At 46.3% G+C, this 12,908-nt stretch overlaps 1 protein-coding gene across 15 annotated transcripts in view; it reads left to right on the forward strand.

Annotated features, from left to right (window-relative positions):
• Positions 1–4,676: 4,676 nt before the first annotated feature.
• Positions 4,677–12,908, forward strand: part of DGKH (diacylglycerol kinase eta) — a 218,027-nt gene continuing 209,795 nt past the window's right edge. For 3 of the 15 annotated variants that reach the window (XM_036300975.1, XM_036300976.1, XM_036300988.1), the window contains exons 1-2: positions 4,677–4,991; positions 12,667–12,870. In XM_036300975.1, coding sequence (XP_036156868.1) covers positions 4,932–4,991; positions 12,667–12,870 — 264 coding nt within the window. In that variant the 5' untranslated portion in view covers positions 4,677–4,931. Of the gene's footprint in view, positions 4,992–9,795; positions 12,871–12,908 lie in introns of those variants that run through there. The other 12 variants (XM_036300989.1, XM_036300991.1, XM_036300979.1 and 9 more) reach the window with 11 other exon arrangements.

Raw genomic sequence — 12,908 nt, forward strand, 5'->3', positions numbered from 1 at the left:
GATGGGGAAAAGAATACTAATGTATTTCACTAAGATACAAATTGATCCTGGTAGAAAAGAATGAGATACAAAAACAAATAGTAAGGATAAACATTGATAAAATACTTTGAAAAAATTAATTAAATAATGACTATGAAAGTAGTAACAGTGATGATTAATTTAGTAAATAATTTAAAACAAATGGGTAATTAAAAACACTGGATAGCAATACATAGTTTATAGGAGAGAAACTTGGGAGTTAAGGTGCTTTATTTATTTTTGTTTGTATAAGATTACCTTTAAAGGAAGGGAATGATGATATTGACTAATCTTGGCTGTTAAGTATAAATGTTAATATTTTAAGGGTAACTGCTAAGAATTGAAATAGAAGGTATAAATTCCAAATCAGTAGAAGTGTTTAGAAAATGGAGTAAACTAAAGACAAATTCAGTTAATAGAATAGAAAGCAAGAAAGGAGAAAAACTCAGGTAAAGTAAAAGAAAGATAAATAAATATGACATGAGAGGGTGGTAATAAATCCAAAGATGGTGATCATAATGTAACAGCGAATGCTAGTTTTCACCAGAATCTATTCTCGTCTTCCACAGTAATAGTTCTGTGGTTGGGACATGGCTGCCTGGGTAGTGGCCTCATATTCCTACTTCTTGATCATAGATGTGACCATGTAAATACGTTTTGGTCAGTGGGAATGAGCAGATGAGAGGTGTGTCACTCGCGGCCTAGACCTTAAGAAGCTGGGCTCATGCTCCTTCATGCCCTCTTCCTTCTTCAGTGCATTGGGACTCCCTGACGAGTCTCTACCACATAAATAAAGGCAATGCCCTAGCAATGGCCGTCAAGCTGCGGCTCGCGAGCCACATGCGGCTCTTTGGCCCCTTGAGTGTGGCTCTTCCTAAGCCTTAGGAGTACCCTAATTAAGTTAATAACAATGTACCTACTTATATAGTTTAAGTTTAAAAAATTTGGCTCTCAAAAGAAATTTCAGTCGTTGTACTGTTGATATTTGGCTCTGTTGACTAATGTGTTTGCCGACCACTGCTAGGGCATGGAATAGCAATACCGAGCAAAGGAGTGACTCCACAACCTGGACCATGACTATTTCAAGAGACAGAAATATATATTGAGCTTGGAGAAAGGCAGGAAGAAAGGACTTCTTTCTTTTAATAACCTTTGTCCTAATTAATATAGATGATAAATAAAAATGGATTAAAATAGACTACTAAAAGGCAGATTCTCAGAATGAGTTAATAACATTGAAAATCAGCTATTATTTACAGAACACACTTAAAACATAATGACTCAGAATGGTTGAGATTAAAGAGATGGGAAGATATATACTAGGCAACCACTAACAAAAAGAAAGCGATTACATCATACAAAATAGAATTTGAGCTGAAAAAAACCCACAATGAATAGATAAACATGTAATAAACTTAACTAGGCAAACTGGGTTATACTAGTAGTCCTGGATTTGTGATTTGGGCAAATTGCTTTGTTCTTTTCTAGTTTCAGCTTATATCTCTATAAAAGGTGATAATATTGGCAGAATCAAAATTAAATGAGATGACGCATGGGAATCTGATTTTCTACAGCCATAAATATAGTAATAAAATTTTATCACATATTAATACATTTACTGAGCACCTTCTATGCATCAGAAACTGTACTGAAAATTAGGAAAATGGAGGCAAATCAGGTATATTTGTCATCAGGGAGATTATATGTAAAAATTAGTTTAATAGCCTGGCTGGTTTTCTCAGTGGTTAGAGCATTGGCCTATGGACTGAAGGGCCTGGGTTGCCTGCTTGATCCCCAGGGGGGATATGCAGGAGGCAGTCTATCAATGATTCTCTCTTATCATTGATGTTTCTATCTCCCTCCCTCTCACTTCCTCTCTGAAATCAATAAAAACATATTTTTAAAAATCTATAATAATAAAAGTATAATATGCAAATCGACTGAATGACCAAACAGCAGAACGACCGTCTGGACGACCTTCTGAACGACCACGCTATGACACACATTGGTGCCAGGCAAACCTAGGTGGGTGTGATGCGATTGGTCAGGAGGGCCTGGCCATTCCCCCACCATCACCCAGCAGAGGGAGGCCCAGATGATGTGGTGCTGCGGTGGGTGGGCGGGGCCTCCCTCTGCTGGACAATCAATCACAGAGCCCCTTGATCAATTGCCCCACAGAGGGAGGCCCAGTCCACCCGGCAGGCAGCGCTATGGCAGATGGGTGGGGCCTCTCTCTGCGGGGTAATCAATCTGGGGGGCCACAATCGATCGCCCTAGAAGGAGGCCCAGACCACTGGGCAGCGATGGTGTGGTGGGTGTGCAGGGCCAGCCAGAGATTATCCTGCAGAGGGAGGCCCAGGCCAGCCAAGTGATTGCACCCCATGGCTGTCGCCCGTAGAAGGAGGTGACTGGTGGTGGGGGTTGCACTGCACAGATGTCAAGCAGTGGCAGCCGGGGAAAGGAAAGCCTGGATAGGAGGCCCGGATCGCCCGCCAGGCCTAGGGACCCTACCTGCACACAAATTTCGTGCACTGGGCCTCTAGTAGTTTAATAAAGTCTTCTAAGGCATTATGGTGGGGAGAGGGTACATTTAGTCTAGAAAGAGTGGCCAGCTCTAACCTGCAGCAGGCTCAAAAGATTTTATCAGGAAGGTGACTCTCAGGCTGAATTTTGAAAGATGAGTAGGTGTTTGGATATGCTGGAGTAAGAAAAAGGGCATTCCATGAGAGGGCACAGAATAAAAGTGGCTTGATAGGGAGCTATCAGGACTTCATCCTACAGGCAATGGGGAGCCATTTGAAGGGTTATTGAGGGAATGACTCCCTCGGTTTTGTACTTGTATTCTAGAAGTTCAAAATGTAAGAGATGGCAGGGGTAGAGGTGTCCCTAGCTTAGAGGCAGTGAGGCTAATAAGGAAAATAATACAATGTTTCAGGGGTTTGAAACAAAGGACCTGAAACCAGGAAAAGCCGTGAAATGGGGGGAAGGAGATAGAAACATGTGGAGTGAGGGAGAAGGAGGAGCTTGGGACAATTTTCAGATTTCTCCTTTGGGTGTCTGGGGGGATTGTGGAGACATTTTACTGAGAGAATGAGACTAGAGACAGAAGCCAACTGGCAGGAAAGTTAACTTCTGTTTTAGTTAACTTTCTGAGGTTAAGGCCCCTGGGACATCTGGGTAGAAATTTCTGGAAAGAAGTTGCCTTTCCAGAACTGGAGATCTGGGATAGGAATGGGAATTTATGAGTTAGCACATGGTTGGTAGTTGAAGTCATGGGTGGACTGGATAGACCAGGAAGCATTAGAAACAGATCAAGGGCAGACTATTTGGGCACTGCAACAGGGAGGGGCGGCAAAAGGGGCTGAGGAAGAAATGGTTAGAGGACTTGGAGACTGATTTGTCACAGGAGCCAATGGGAGGGATAATTTCAAGGATAAAAAGTCTGGTCCCCAACGGCAAATGCTGCAGATAGGATAAGTAAGAAGAGAATTGAAAAGAAAAAAACAAAAACAAACCAAAAACCAAAAACCAAAAAACCCACAAACTTCAAACCCAATGGTTTAGAACATTTTCAAAGCCACAGATGACCTTTGTCAGGGTCTCCTGTGTAATAGTTGCCGCAGAAGTTGGGTTGGAGGGAAGAATGAAAGGCAGATTAAGAAGTGGATGTGAGATTAATAACAGGAGTTAATCTCCCAAAGAGCTTGGATGTGAGGAGGTGAGGACTGTGGAGGCAGACTTGATTCAACTGTTTTCTATTTGTTTTTAAAATGTGATTACTTTTTGACATGATTAGGGGCCATGGGATGGTAATGACAGAAAGGGCCTTGAAAGTCCAGGAGAGGAAATAACCTGTGAAAACCCATCTTGGACAGGAATAGATGCAAATAGACTCAGATACCAGAAAGATGATCGGGAAAGCTATTGTAACGCTTTCAAAGGTTGGGGGAAGGTGACTTCCACGTATTGAGCATTACACTGCGAGCCAGCCCCTTGCCCTCCCCTGAATGCACTGCTCGAACTGGAAGGCAGATCGACTCCTTAGCGGGTTTTCTTTTCAGGAAACCGTTAATGATGCAAAACGAATTCAAAGAAGCTCAAGCTTAACCCCACTTGCAGAAAGGAACCGATCTGCAATATTTTTAACCGCACAATGAAAACACCGGCCCTGGCGCAGTTGGCTCGAGAGCGGCCCTGAGTGCATTTTCTCTCTTGCTCTGTTCAAGTCGGGTACTGTCCAGTGTGATTTCGTCCAAGCCTCAGCGCCCGGAGGCGAGGAGGTGCCTGTCGCGTGGGCAGCCGGCGTTTGGAGTTGGCGGCCGCCGGGAGCGGGAGAGGGGAAGAGGGGCGCTGAGGCTCCGGCGGGGCTCGCGACCCCCGCCGCTCCAGTCGCCAGCGCGCCGGCCGGCCCAGCCCGGGCTTTCCCGCCGCCTGCTCCCGGGGGAGGCCTCTCGTGGGCGCCCGGTGCCCGTGACCACCGGCGGCCGCTTTCGCTTCTGTGCCTTATAAGGCCTGACAGGGGGGTCACGTGCGTCCCGGGCGGCCCGCCGGGAGGAGGGGGCGGCAGGGGAAGGGGCGGGAAGCGGGGAGGAAAAGGGGAGGGAGCGGGGGGCGGAGGAAGGAGCGAGGGGCGGATTCTGCGGCCGTGGGAGGCGGCGGCGGCGGCCGCGGCAGGGAGCGGATCGCGCGGAGCTGGATCGAGGAGGTGGAGGAGGAAGGGACCGGCGCGGGGGTGGGAGAGCGCAGCGCGGCGGAAGCCGGAGACGGCGGGAGGGCCGGTGGCTGGCCCCCGGCGGGAGCCGGGGCGGCGGCGGCAGCGGCCGAGAAGACTGCGGCGAGGGAAGCGCATCCAGCGTCCCCGGCGGCGGCCCGGTTCTGCGCTCTCGGGCGGCCGGCGGGCGCGGGCCGGCGCGATGGAGCCGCAGCACGTGCGCCCCGCGCCCGGCGCCTGCAGCCCGGCCTGCGAGGAACCGGTGGGTACAGCGCCCGCGCCCACCCTCTTCCACTTCTACGCTGCCCTCCCCCCCCCCTCCCGGGCCGGGTTCCGTTCAGGAAATGGCCCGGGATGAGGTCCCCAGCTGCTTCCCAGCCGGGGCAGCGCTTCCTCCGCTGCTGGGGCGCCTCCTCGCGCGCCGCCCGGAGCGCCTTTGTCCCGCCAGCCGCGGCTCTTCTCGAGGGGCCGCCGGCTAACCGCTGACGACGGCCCTGGGAGGACCGTTTCCGCGCTTCGCCGATTTCTCAACTTTGAAAGTTGGTTTTAGAGCGTCGTGGGCTGGGAGGAGGAGAGCAGAAGCCCCGGCTCTGGGATCAGCGTGTGGGGCGCGGAGCCTGGTCTCCGCTACCGAGACCGCGCCCTGGCCGTCACCTGGGCGCGCAGGTTCCCGGGGACGGGCGCTCGGGGAGGCTGCTCGCAGCTGGCAGCCCGGAACCACGCCTCCGACTCCTGTGCGCCGCTAATGCCCCGGGCTTTGCTAGGGTTCAAGGGTTTTGTCAGGGATGAAGCGGGAAGCTAACCTCGATTTCTCTGCACATGCAACGCGGAGGTTGGGTAATGTTAGGGACCGAGAGTAGTGTATGCGTGTTCTCTGTGCTAGGGTGGATAAGGAGGAGGAGACGGGGGCGGGGGGGGGGGGGCGGCTTTGGAGTTCTTCCCTCAACTCCTTCAACTTCCTTCTTTCTTCCAACCGAGACAGTCAGAACCACCTCACAACCCCCCAGGGATTCTCTCCCGAAATCCCCGGCTCACTCAGAGCTCTGTAAACCTCCGTGGGCTGCCTTCACCCTGGCATCGGATTTTGCCTCTCCATGCCCTGCTTACTCCGTCTGAGCTGAAATTCCTGGACCTCTTTGAAAAGCCTCGTCCAAAATTTCTGGCCTCACCCGTGTTGTTTTCAGCAACGTGTTCAAGTTGCTCTTTTCCCAGGGACTCGGCGGCGTGTCTGCTCCGGCTGGCCCCCTACCTGCTGAGAGCGTCTAGGTCAGGCGCCAGGCTTGGTTCTCCTTTTTCTTTGCGAATATGTACACTCCCTGCTCCTTTGTCCGGAGTACGATTCTCTGCCTCCTGTTTTCCGACCTTTCATAAGTGTCCTTGGACTCTGATCCTTCTGTATCTGCAGCTGTCTTTGCTTTTGTAAATTTGAACATGTTGTTAGGTTGCCCATCTGCTCAGATTCTATTGTGATTATCACTGGAGATCAAATTATTCTTGAAATTGAACATACAATATAGTTTTGAAGTTTAAGTCAAAGATCACTAAGAACTAAACTCAGGGACTGACCTGTTTTTGTTACTTGTTTATTTTTAAACTTTCCTATATGATGCCCTTTTTGAACCTAGATAGTTTAAGCCATCACCAATTACAATGAAAGATACCCCGTTATATTAATTTTACTTTAGGGTGCTGATGCCAGAACTACTTCTGTGTCTAGAATTATACAGAGAAACTTTGTTTGTTTCACATCTCAAAATGACAGACATGTAATGCTCATATATTAGCTTTTAAAACTCGAGCCCTAACACAAATGTGTGAGTGAATTGTGACACTTTATCCAGATTGCAGGACTCTCCTTAAAAAGTTAGCTTTATTTTCTTTAAACGCTGAAGGCCTTTTATTTATTCAACAGATATTTTATCCAACACCTACTGCGTTCCAGGACTGTTGGATGTAGCAGTTAACAACATAGACACGAATCCTTAAATCCTCAGAGCGTTCATCTTAACTAAACAGTGTCTTGTTTCATACGTGTTAATGGTTGACATCAGGGGTGGGAAGCTTTTTTCTGCCAAGGGCCATTTGGATATTTATAACTTCATTCTCCGACCATACAAAATTATCAACCTAAAGATTACGTTGCTATTAAAAAAAGCTCCTAGATTTATTGAATTTTGAGTCCCACTGCGGTTGGCTTGGCAGGACCAGACCAAATGACATTCCCCACCCCTGGTTTACATTCAGGCCAGAAAGCACCTGCCGAGATCTCAGGTATGTGGCATAAAAATGATACTTTTGACACAGTGGTTTTATTTGAAACTGTGGCCATTCATCTATGATTACTAAGTCTAAGAACTAATAAAGGGAATTCTCATTTAATGTGTTAAAAAAATAAATTATCCAAATTATTGAGAAGTGACATATATAAGAAAAAAGGAGGGATAAATTTTGGGGGGAGGAAAAGCATAGAGTATTTAAATGTTAATTATTTCAGTCATTTCGAGCTAAGAAGAAACATCAGTTTAATTTAAATATGTTTTGAAGGAATACAAAATTGATCAAAATGAGGTATTCCTGAACTTTCCTTGAACTTTGAAAGGGTAAATCAATGATTCTTAAGAATCCAATCAAAGCCATGGACTCTGTTTTACCCCAAAATGTTCCTATGCAACATACATGTAAAATTTTAAATAAAACTTTAGGGGAATCACAGATTTCCTGAAGCCCAATCTGTGAACCCTCAAAAACCTTGGGTTAAAAATAATTTACTTTGACTTGGACCCATTTCACAGTTATTTTAAAACCAGAGGCCCAGTGCATGACATTTGTGCACTGGTGTGTGTGTGTGTGTGTGTGTGTGTGTGTGTGTGGAGGGGGGGTGGGGGTGGGGGGTCCCTCAGCCCAGCCTGCACCCTCTCACAGTCTGGGACCCCTTGGGGCAGTGATGGTGAAACTTTTGAGCTCAGCGTGTCAGCATTTTGAAAAACCCTAACTTAACTCTGGTGCCGTGTCACATATAGAAACTTTTTGATATTTGCAACCATAGTAAAACAAAAATTTATATTTTTGATATTTATTTTATATATTTAGATGCCATTTAACAAAGAAAAATCAACCAAAAAAATGAGTTTGCGTGTCACCTCTGACACGCATGTCATAGGTTTGCCATCACTGCCTTGGGGGATGTCCAACTGCTGGCTTAGGCCTGCTCCTTACCGCTTGGCTCGCTGCTCCTTAGTGCTGCCACGGAGGCGGGAGAGACTCCCGCCACTGCTGCTGCAGTCACCAGCCTAGAGCCAGGCTTCTGGCTGAGCAGTGCTCCCCCTGTGGGAGTGCACTGACCACCAGGGGGCAGCTCCTGCATTGAGCGTCTGCCCCCTGGTGGTCAGGGCATGACATAGCGAATGACTGGTCAGTTGGTTTGCATATTAGGGTTTTATTATGTAGGATTTGCTTTTAGAATTCAAATATAGTTACCTTTAATTCTTTATTATAAAAGTATATGCATTTATGCTTATGAAAAACATACAAACAGGCAATGTTCACATTACATAGATCCTGTTGCATTATCCCATGTTGCATATATAACAGCATACATGTAAGGATTTACTGTCATTATGTTTTTGATGGAATCTGAAACGTTATGATTCTACATGGAACTATTCACAGAAGAGTAAATAACCTTGGGAATTGATGCTGAGTGATAGTAAAGAGAACATCACTTCTTGTGTGAAATGTATCTATGACTGGAGCTGGGAGATGTAGGACTTCATGACATTCTTGTATTTGAGGGTGAAATTTATTTAGTTAAGTGAGGGCATGTAAATAAACTGCTAGCCACATCATTACTCCAGCTTGGACGTTAGGCCTAAAAGAAATGTTAGCATTCAGGTATCTGTATATTTTCTTTAATGCTAGCTTCAGAATGTAACCAAGTCCGTGGAAATAGTGGTATTACCTAAATTTCTAATCAATTAAAAAATATTTTGTTGAAGGGAATAGGTAGGTAGGAAGTCGTTAGCTGAACAACACTTACTCAAAAAATAGGCACAAGTTAAAAAGTGGGAGTATTTGCAAAGTAGTTCTTAGACAATGGAGTGATACTAGGATATATTTACCAAAATTTGTTTTTATTTCCAAATGACTTTTATATCTAGTTTCATAGGCTCTGATGAAACTATTCAGAACTAACAGAACATTATTAGGGAAGAGTTTCAAAGGAAAAAGGGCCAAAATTTAAAGGAGAGGTTATAAGTATATGTATGCATTAGATCTAGATGAAGAAAGGATTTTACCTAAGGTGCAGGTTGACCATATGTACGTGCAGTTGATGTCACAATTAATTTCAATCTTTTTTATTCAGTTAATAACTCAGGCAACTTTTATTAAAGTTTTGAATGTTAAATTCTAAATATGTAACAGATAGCATATTAGAGAAGTAGTTCTGAAGTTTGGATGAAAGCAGGCCTATACTTGTGCAACCTGCAGTGTTCTCTGCTTGATTCCCATTGGTTAGGAGTCGGAGTCCTAAAACATGACTGTTTTTCAAGTGCCTACGTGGGTTTTTCAAGACATAAATGTAGACTTCTACATGTTTATGATACAATATTTAAGATAAAGCCATAAAACATGCAGGATTTAAAAATCCCAAATATATTTTAAACCTCTTTTGTTATAAGTAGTGATCAATAATATAATTCAAAATATTTATAAATTATAATATGCTAATATTCATAAATTGGTATGGGCATGAGAATTGGCTGTTCCTTAGATATATTCAGTATAATAGCTTTGTTTTTTAAAAATGGGGCAGGAAGCCTTATCAGTAGAAACCTAATTTAGTGATAGTTTTATTCCCATTTTATCCTGAATGCAGCATCTACATGGCTTATGTCCAAAAATTTTTTTAAAATATATATTTTATTGATTTTTTCAGAGAGGAAGGGAGAGAGATAGAGAGTTAGAGAGAAGCATCGATCAGCTGCCTCCTGCACACTCCCTACTGGGGATGTGCCTGCAACCAAGGTACATGCCCTTGACTGGAATCGAACCTGGGACCCTTGAGTCCGCAGGCCGACTCTCTATCCACTGAGCCAAACTGGTTAGGGCTCCAAATTTTTAATAGTGTGTTTGTGATATGTTATGTTCTAGAGATTTCAAAGTAGCAATAATAAAAGAAATATGTGAGACACATCTAAGAAATTGTTTGAAAATCTGAAAACACTAAGTGAGGAAAAAAGTCAAAGAAGTCTTGTAAATCAAAGAAATAATGTAATATACCACATATATGAAATTTATTCAGTTGCCATTTTGAGCTATATTAAAATGGTTGAAAATATTGAGCTCTTGACATTGCTGTTATATTTTAAGGGAAGTGGAGTGCATTGCAGATAAACAATATACAGATTGAATATTCATTCTGGAAACTTCTAATTTACAGATAAGACCTGAGAAGAAGCTAGTGGGTCAGGTACCTTAAATTAGGGATTACTTGAAACATTCTCTTCAGTAGAAATGATGCAAGAAAAGAGTTTTTTTCATAAGATGCCTTTTGTCGAAATGAAGTGACATTCCATCCTATACAGAATTATCACTCAGCATTCTATGTGCTGGGGAAATTGTAGAGCAGGGATCATTTATTAGCTTGAGCAGGCAAAGGCTGGCTGTGCTTTCAAAGTCATAACCAAGTTTTAGAACTTGTTATAGGAGTTTTTGAAGGGCAGGGATAACTGAGGCTACATTTTCATGAAGTTATGAATACCTTTACTTTGAGGTATTAATTATCCAGTTCTTGCACTTGAAACTATTTAAAAAAATTTTTTATATAGATTTTAGAGAGGAAGGGAGAGGGAGAGAAAGGGATAGAAACATCAATGATGAGAGAGAATCATTGATCGGCTGCCTCCTGCACGCCCCCCACTGGGGATGGAGCCCACAACCCCAGCATGTACCCTGACTGGGAACCGACCCCCTGGTTCATAGGTCGATGTTCAACCACTGAGCCACACCGGCCCGGCTTAAAACTACAAGTATCTTTACGCTATCACTATTTGAATCAGTGATTTTTGACCTTGGTCCCAGCTTATGATCTTGGGCCTCAATTTCTTTACATTAAAAGAGGTTTGAACTAGGTTTATTCTTTCAAAAGACCATTTACTAGGTATTCTTGTCTGCATTGCAGAATCATTGGACTTAGCAGTGAGCAAACAGCTAGGTTGGGATAAAGGCCATTATTTTGATTAGTTATTTTTCTCTTAAAGAATTCCTTTCACAGTAATGTTCTTTTCGATACAGAATTACATATTTACCTTCATAAGGGCTCGAAGTTTATTTTGCCCAACTCCTTCCCTGACTGATGAGGACAACTGAAGCTGGAGAGGTAGCCTTTATCAATTAGTATTACATGTCAGCAATCTCCTGCCTTTGAAGATTCAAATAAACCAGCACATTTTAAAGTTTAATGAATTTCATCTATAATGTGTATATACAGTATTGGGATTGCACATTATTTCTTAAAAACTACGAGAACTGTTAGTTTTTTGACACTAGATCAAATTATTGAGAGTAATATTACAACTAAAAAAACCCCAATAGATTCTTAGTTGGGACTACCATTAAAGGTTATATCAACTGAAAAAATAGGTCATGTCAACTGAAAAAATACAAATGGGTACTAAAGGCCCATGAACACCTTAGATTGATTTTACTGAAGTGTTAAGGGACTCCAGTCTGGCAGGGACCCATTTTTTCCCCCCGGACTTTAAAATTTAGCTAACACCAATTTGGAATTTTCTGTGGATGACAAGAGGAATCTGTAGTTTTTGTATTTTCTCCTCCAAGAGCTGCCAGCCTCCCACACCTGCACCGGTTCTTTGAAGCTGTGCGTGCGCGACCCGCCCGCCCTCAAGGCTGCTATTCCCTCGTGTGCGCGCCAAACGAGTTTTGAGCCGTGGCTGCAGCCTGTTGATCCCATTTCCTCCTGCACTGGTTCTGGTTAGGGAGTGGCTCTCCCAGGACTTCCACTGTTTTTGTGCTCCGGCACCGGTATGCACAGGGCTCCGGTGCATTGTTTTCTAATAGGCGGGCGCCGGTAGCGCTTCAGCTTAGACCTTTATTTTACATTCTTTCGTCTTGGGCTGCGTGTACTCTCTTGTTTCTGGGCGCTCTCCACGTCCTTCCCAGTTTCCTGTTAGCGAAAGGGATCGCTCTTTCGGAACGAAAAGTTCTCAGGGCCGAGTGGAACCTCCCGGAAAATGCTCTTCTCTTCCGTGTGCACCGGCTGGGAGTGGGGGTGGGCCAGCAACTGAAAGGGAGGACCCGGGCCCCAGGGAGCGGCGGGAGAGGTGTGGTTCGATGGAGAAAGGCTGAGGGGTGGCGAGGCCGACCCGGGGCAACGTCCTTGCATCCGGGGGCGGAGGGAACTTCTATTCAGCGCCAACTCTGCGCAGAGGCCCAAGTCTCTCTGGGGAGATCTGAGCCCAGAAGGTGGTAGGGTGCACCCAGGGGGGCCGGGAGGCATCGAGGTTCCCTTTCTACTCCAGGGCCATTCTTGCTCCTGCAGCCCGTGAACCGGAGGAAGGAGCATCGCCACTGCCAGGCGTTGGGGGATGGCTGCTGAGGTTTCCTGTCCTCCAGGCGCTCGCGTCCCTCCTGGAGACTCCAGCCCCCGGGGAGGCGGGAGGTGTCGGGTTCCCGCTGTCACTCCCAGCCTCTCTCCCCGCGCTGCTCGCCTTCTGGGTCCGGACCCCTGTCCATCCCGAGGCGAGGTGGCCCGGGCGGGCCGCAGCCGGTGGGGGAGCCTGGCGGCCCCGCCGGGAGGGCACCTGGCCCCACGGACCCTCCTCGCGCGACCGGTGGGGGCGGAAGATGGCGGCGGCGGGGAGCCCACCCACTGACCGCCGCCGCCGCCCCCGCCGGGCGGTGCTGTGTCCCCGCAGGAGTCAGAGAGGATGGCCGGGGCCGGCGGCCAGCACCACCCTCCGGGGGCCGCGGGCAGCACGGCTGTCGGGCCCAGCGCCGTGGTCACCCCCGCTGTTGCCTCGGCGGGGCCCGGAGAGGATTCGTCCGACAGCGAAGCCGAGCAAGAGGGTCCTCAGAAACTGATCCGCAAAGTGTCCACCTCGGGGCAGCTCCGGACCAAGGTGAGGCGGGACGCGCCGGGCGGGGAGTGGAGGAGAGG

Source organism: Myotis myotis, unplaced genomic scaffold, assembly GCF_014108235.1.
Source record: "Myotis myotis isolate mMyoMyo1 unplaced genomic scaffold, mMyoMyo1.p scaffold_m19_p_3, whole genome shotgun sequence".
Taxonomy (NCBI): domain Eukaryota; kingdom Metazoa; phylum Chordata; class Mammalia; order Chiroptera; family Vespertilionidae; genus Myotis; species Myotis myotis.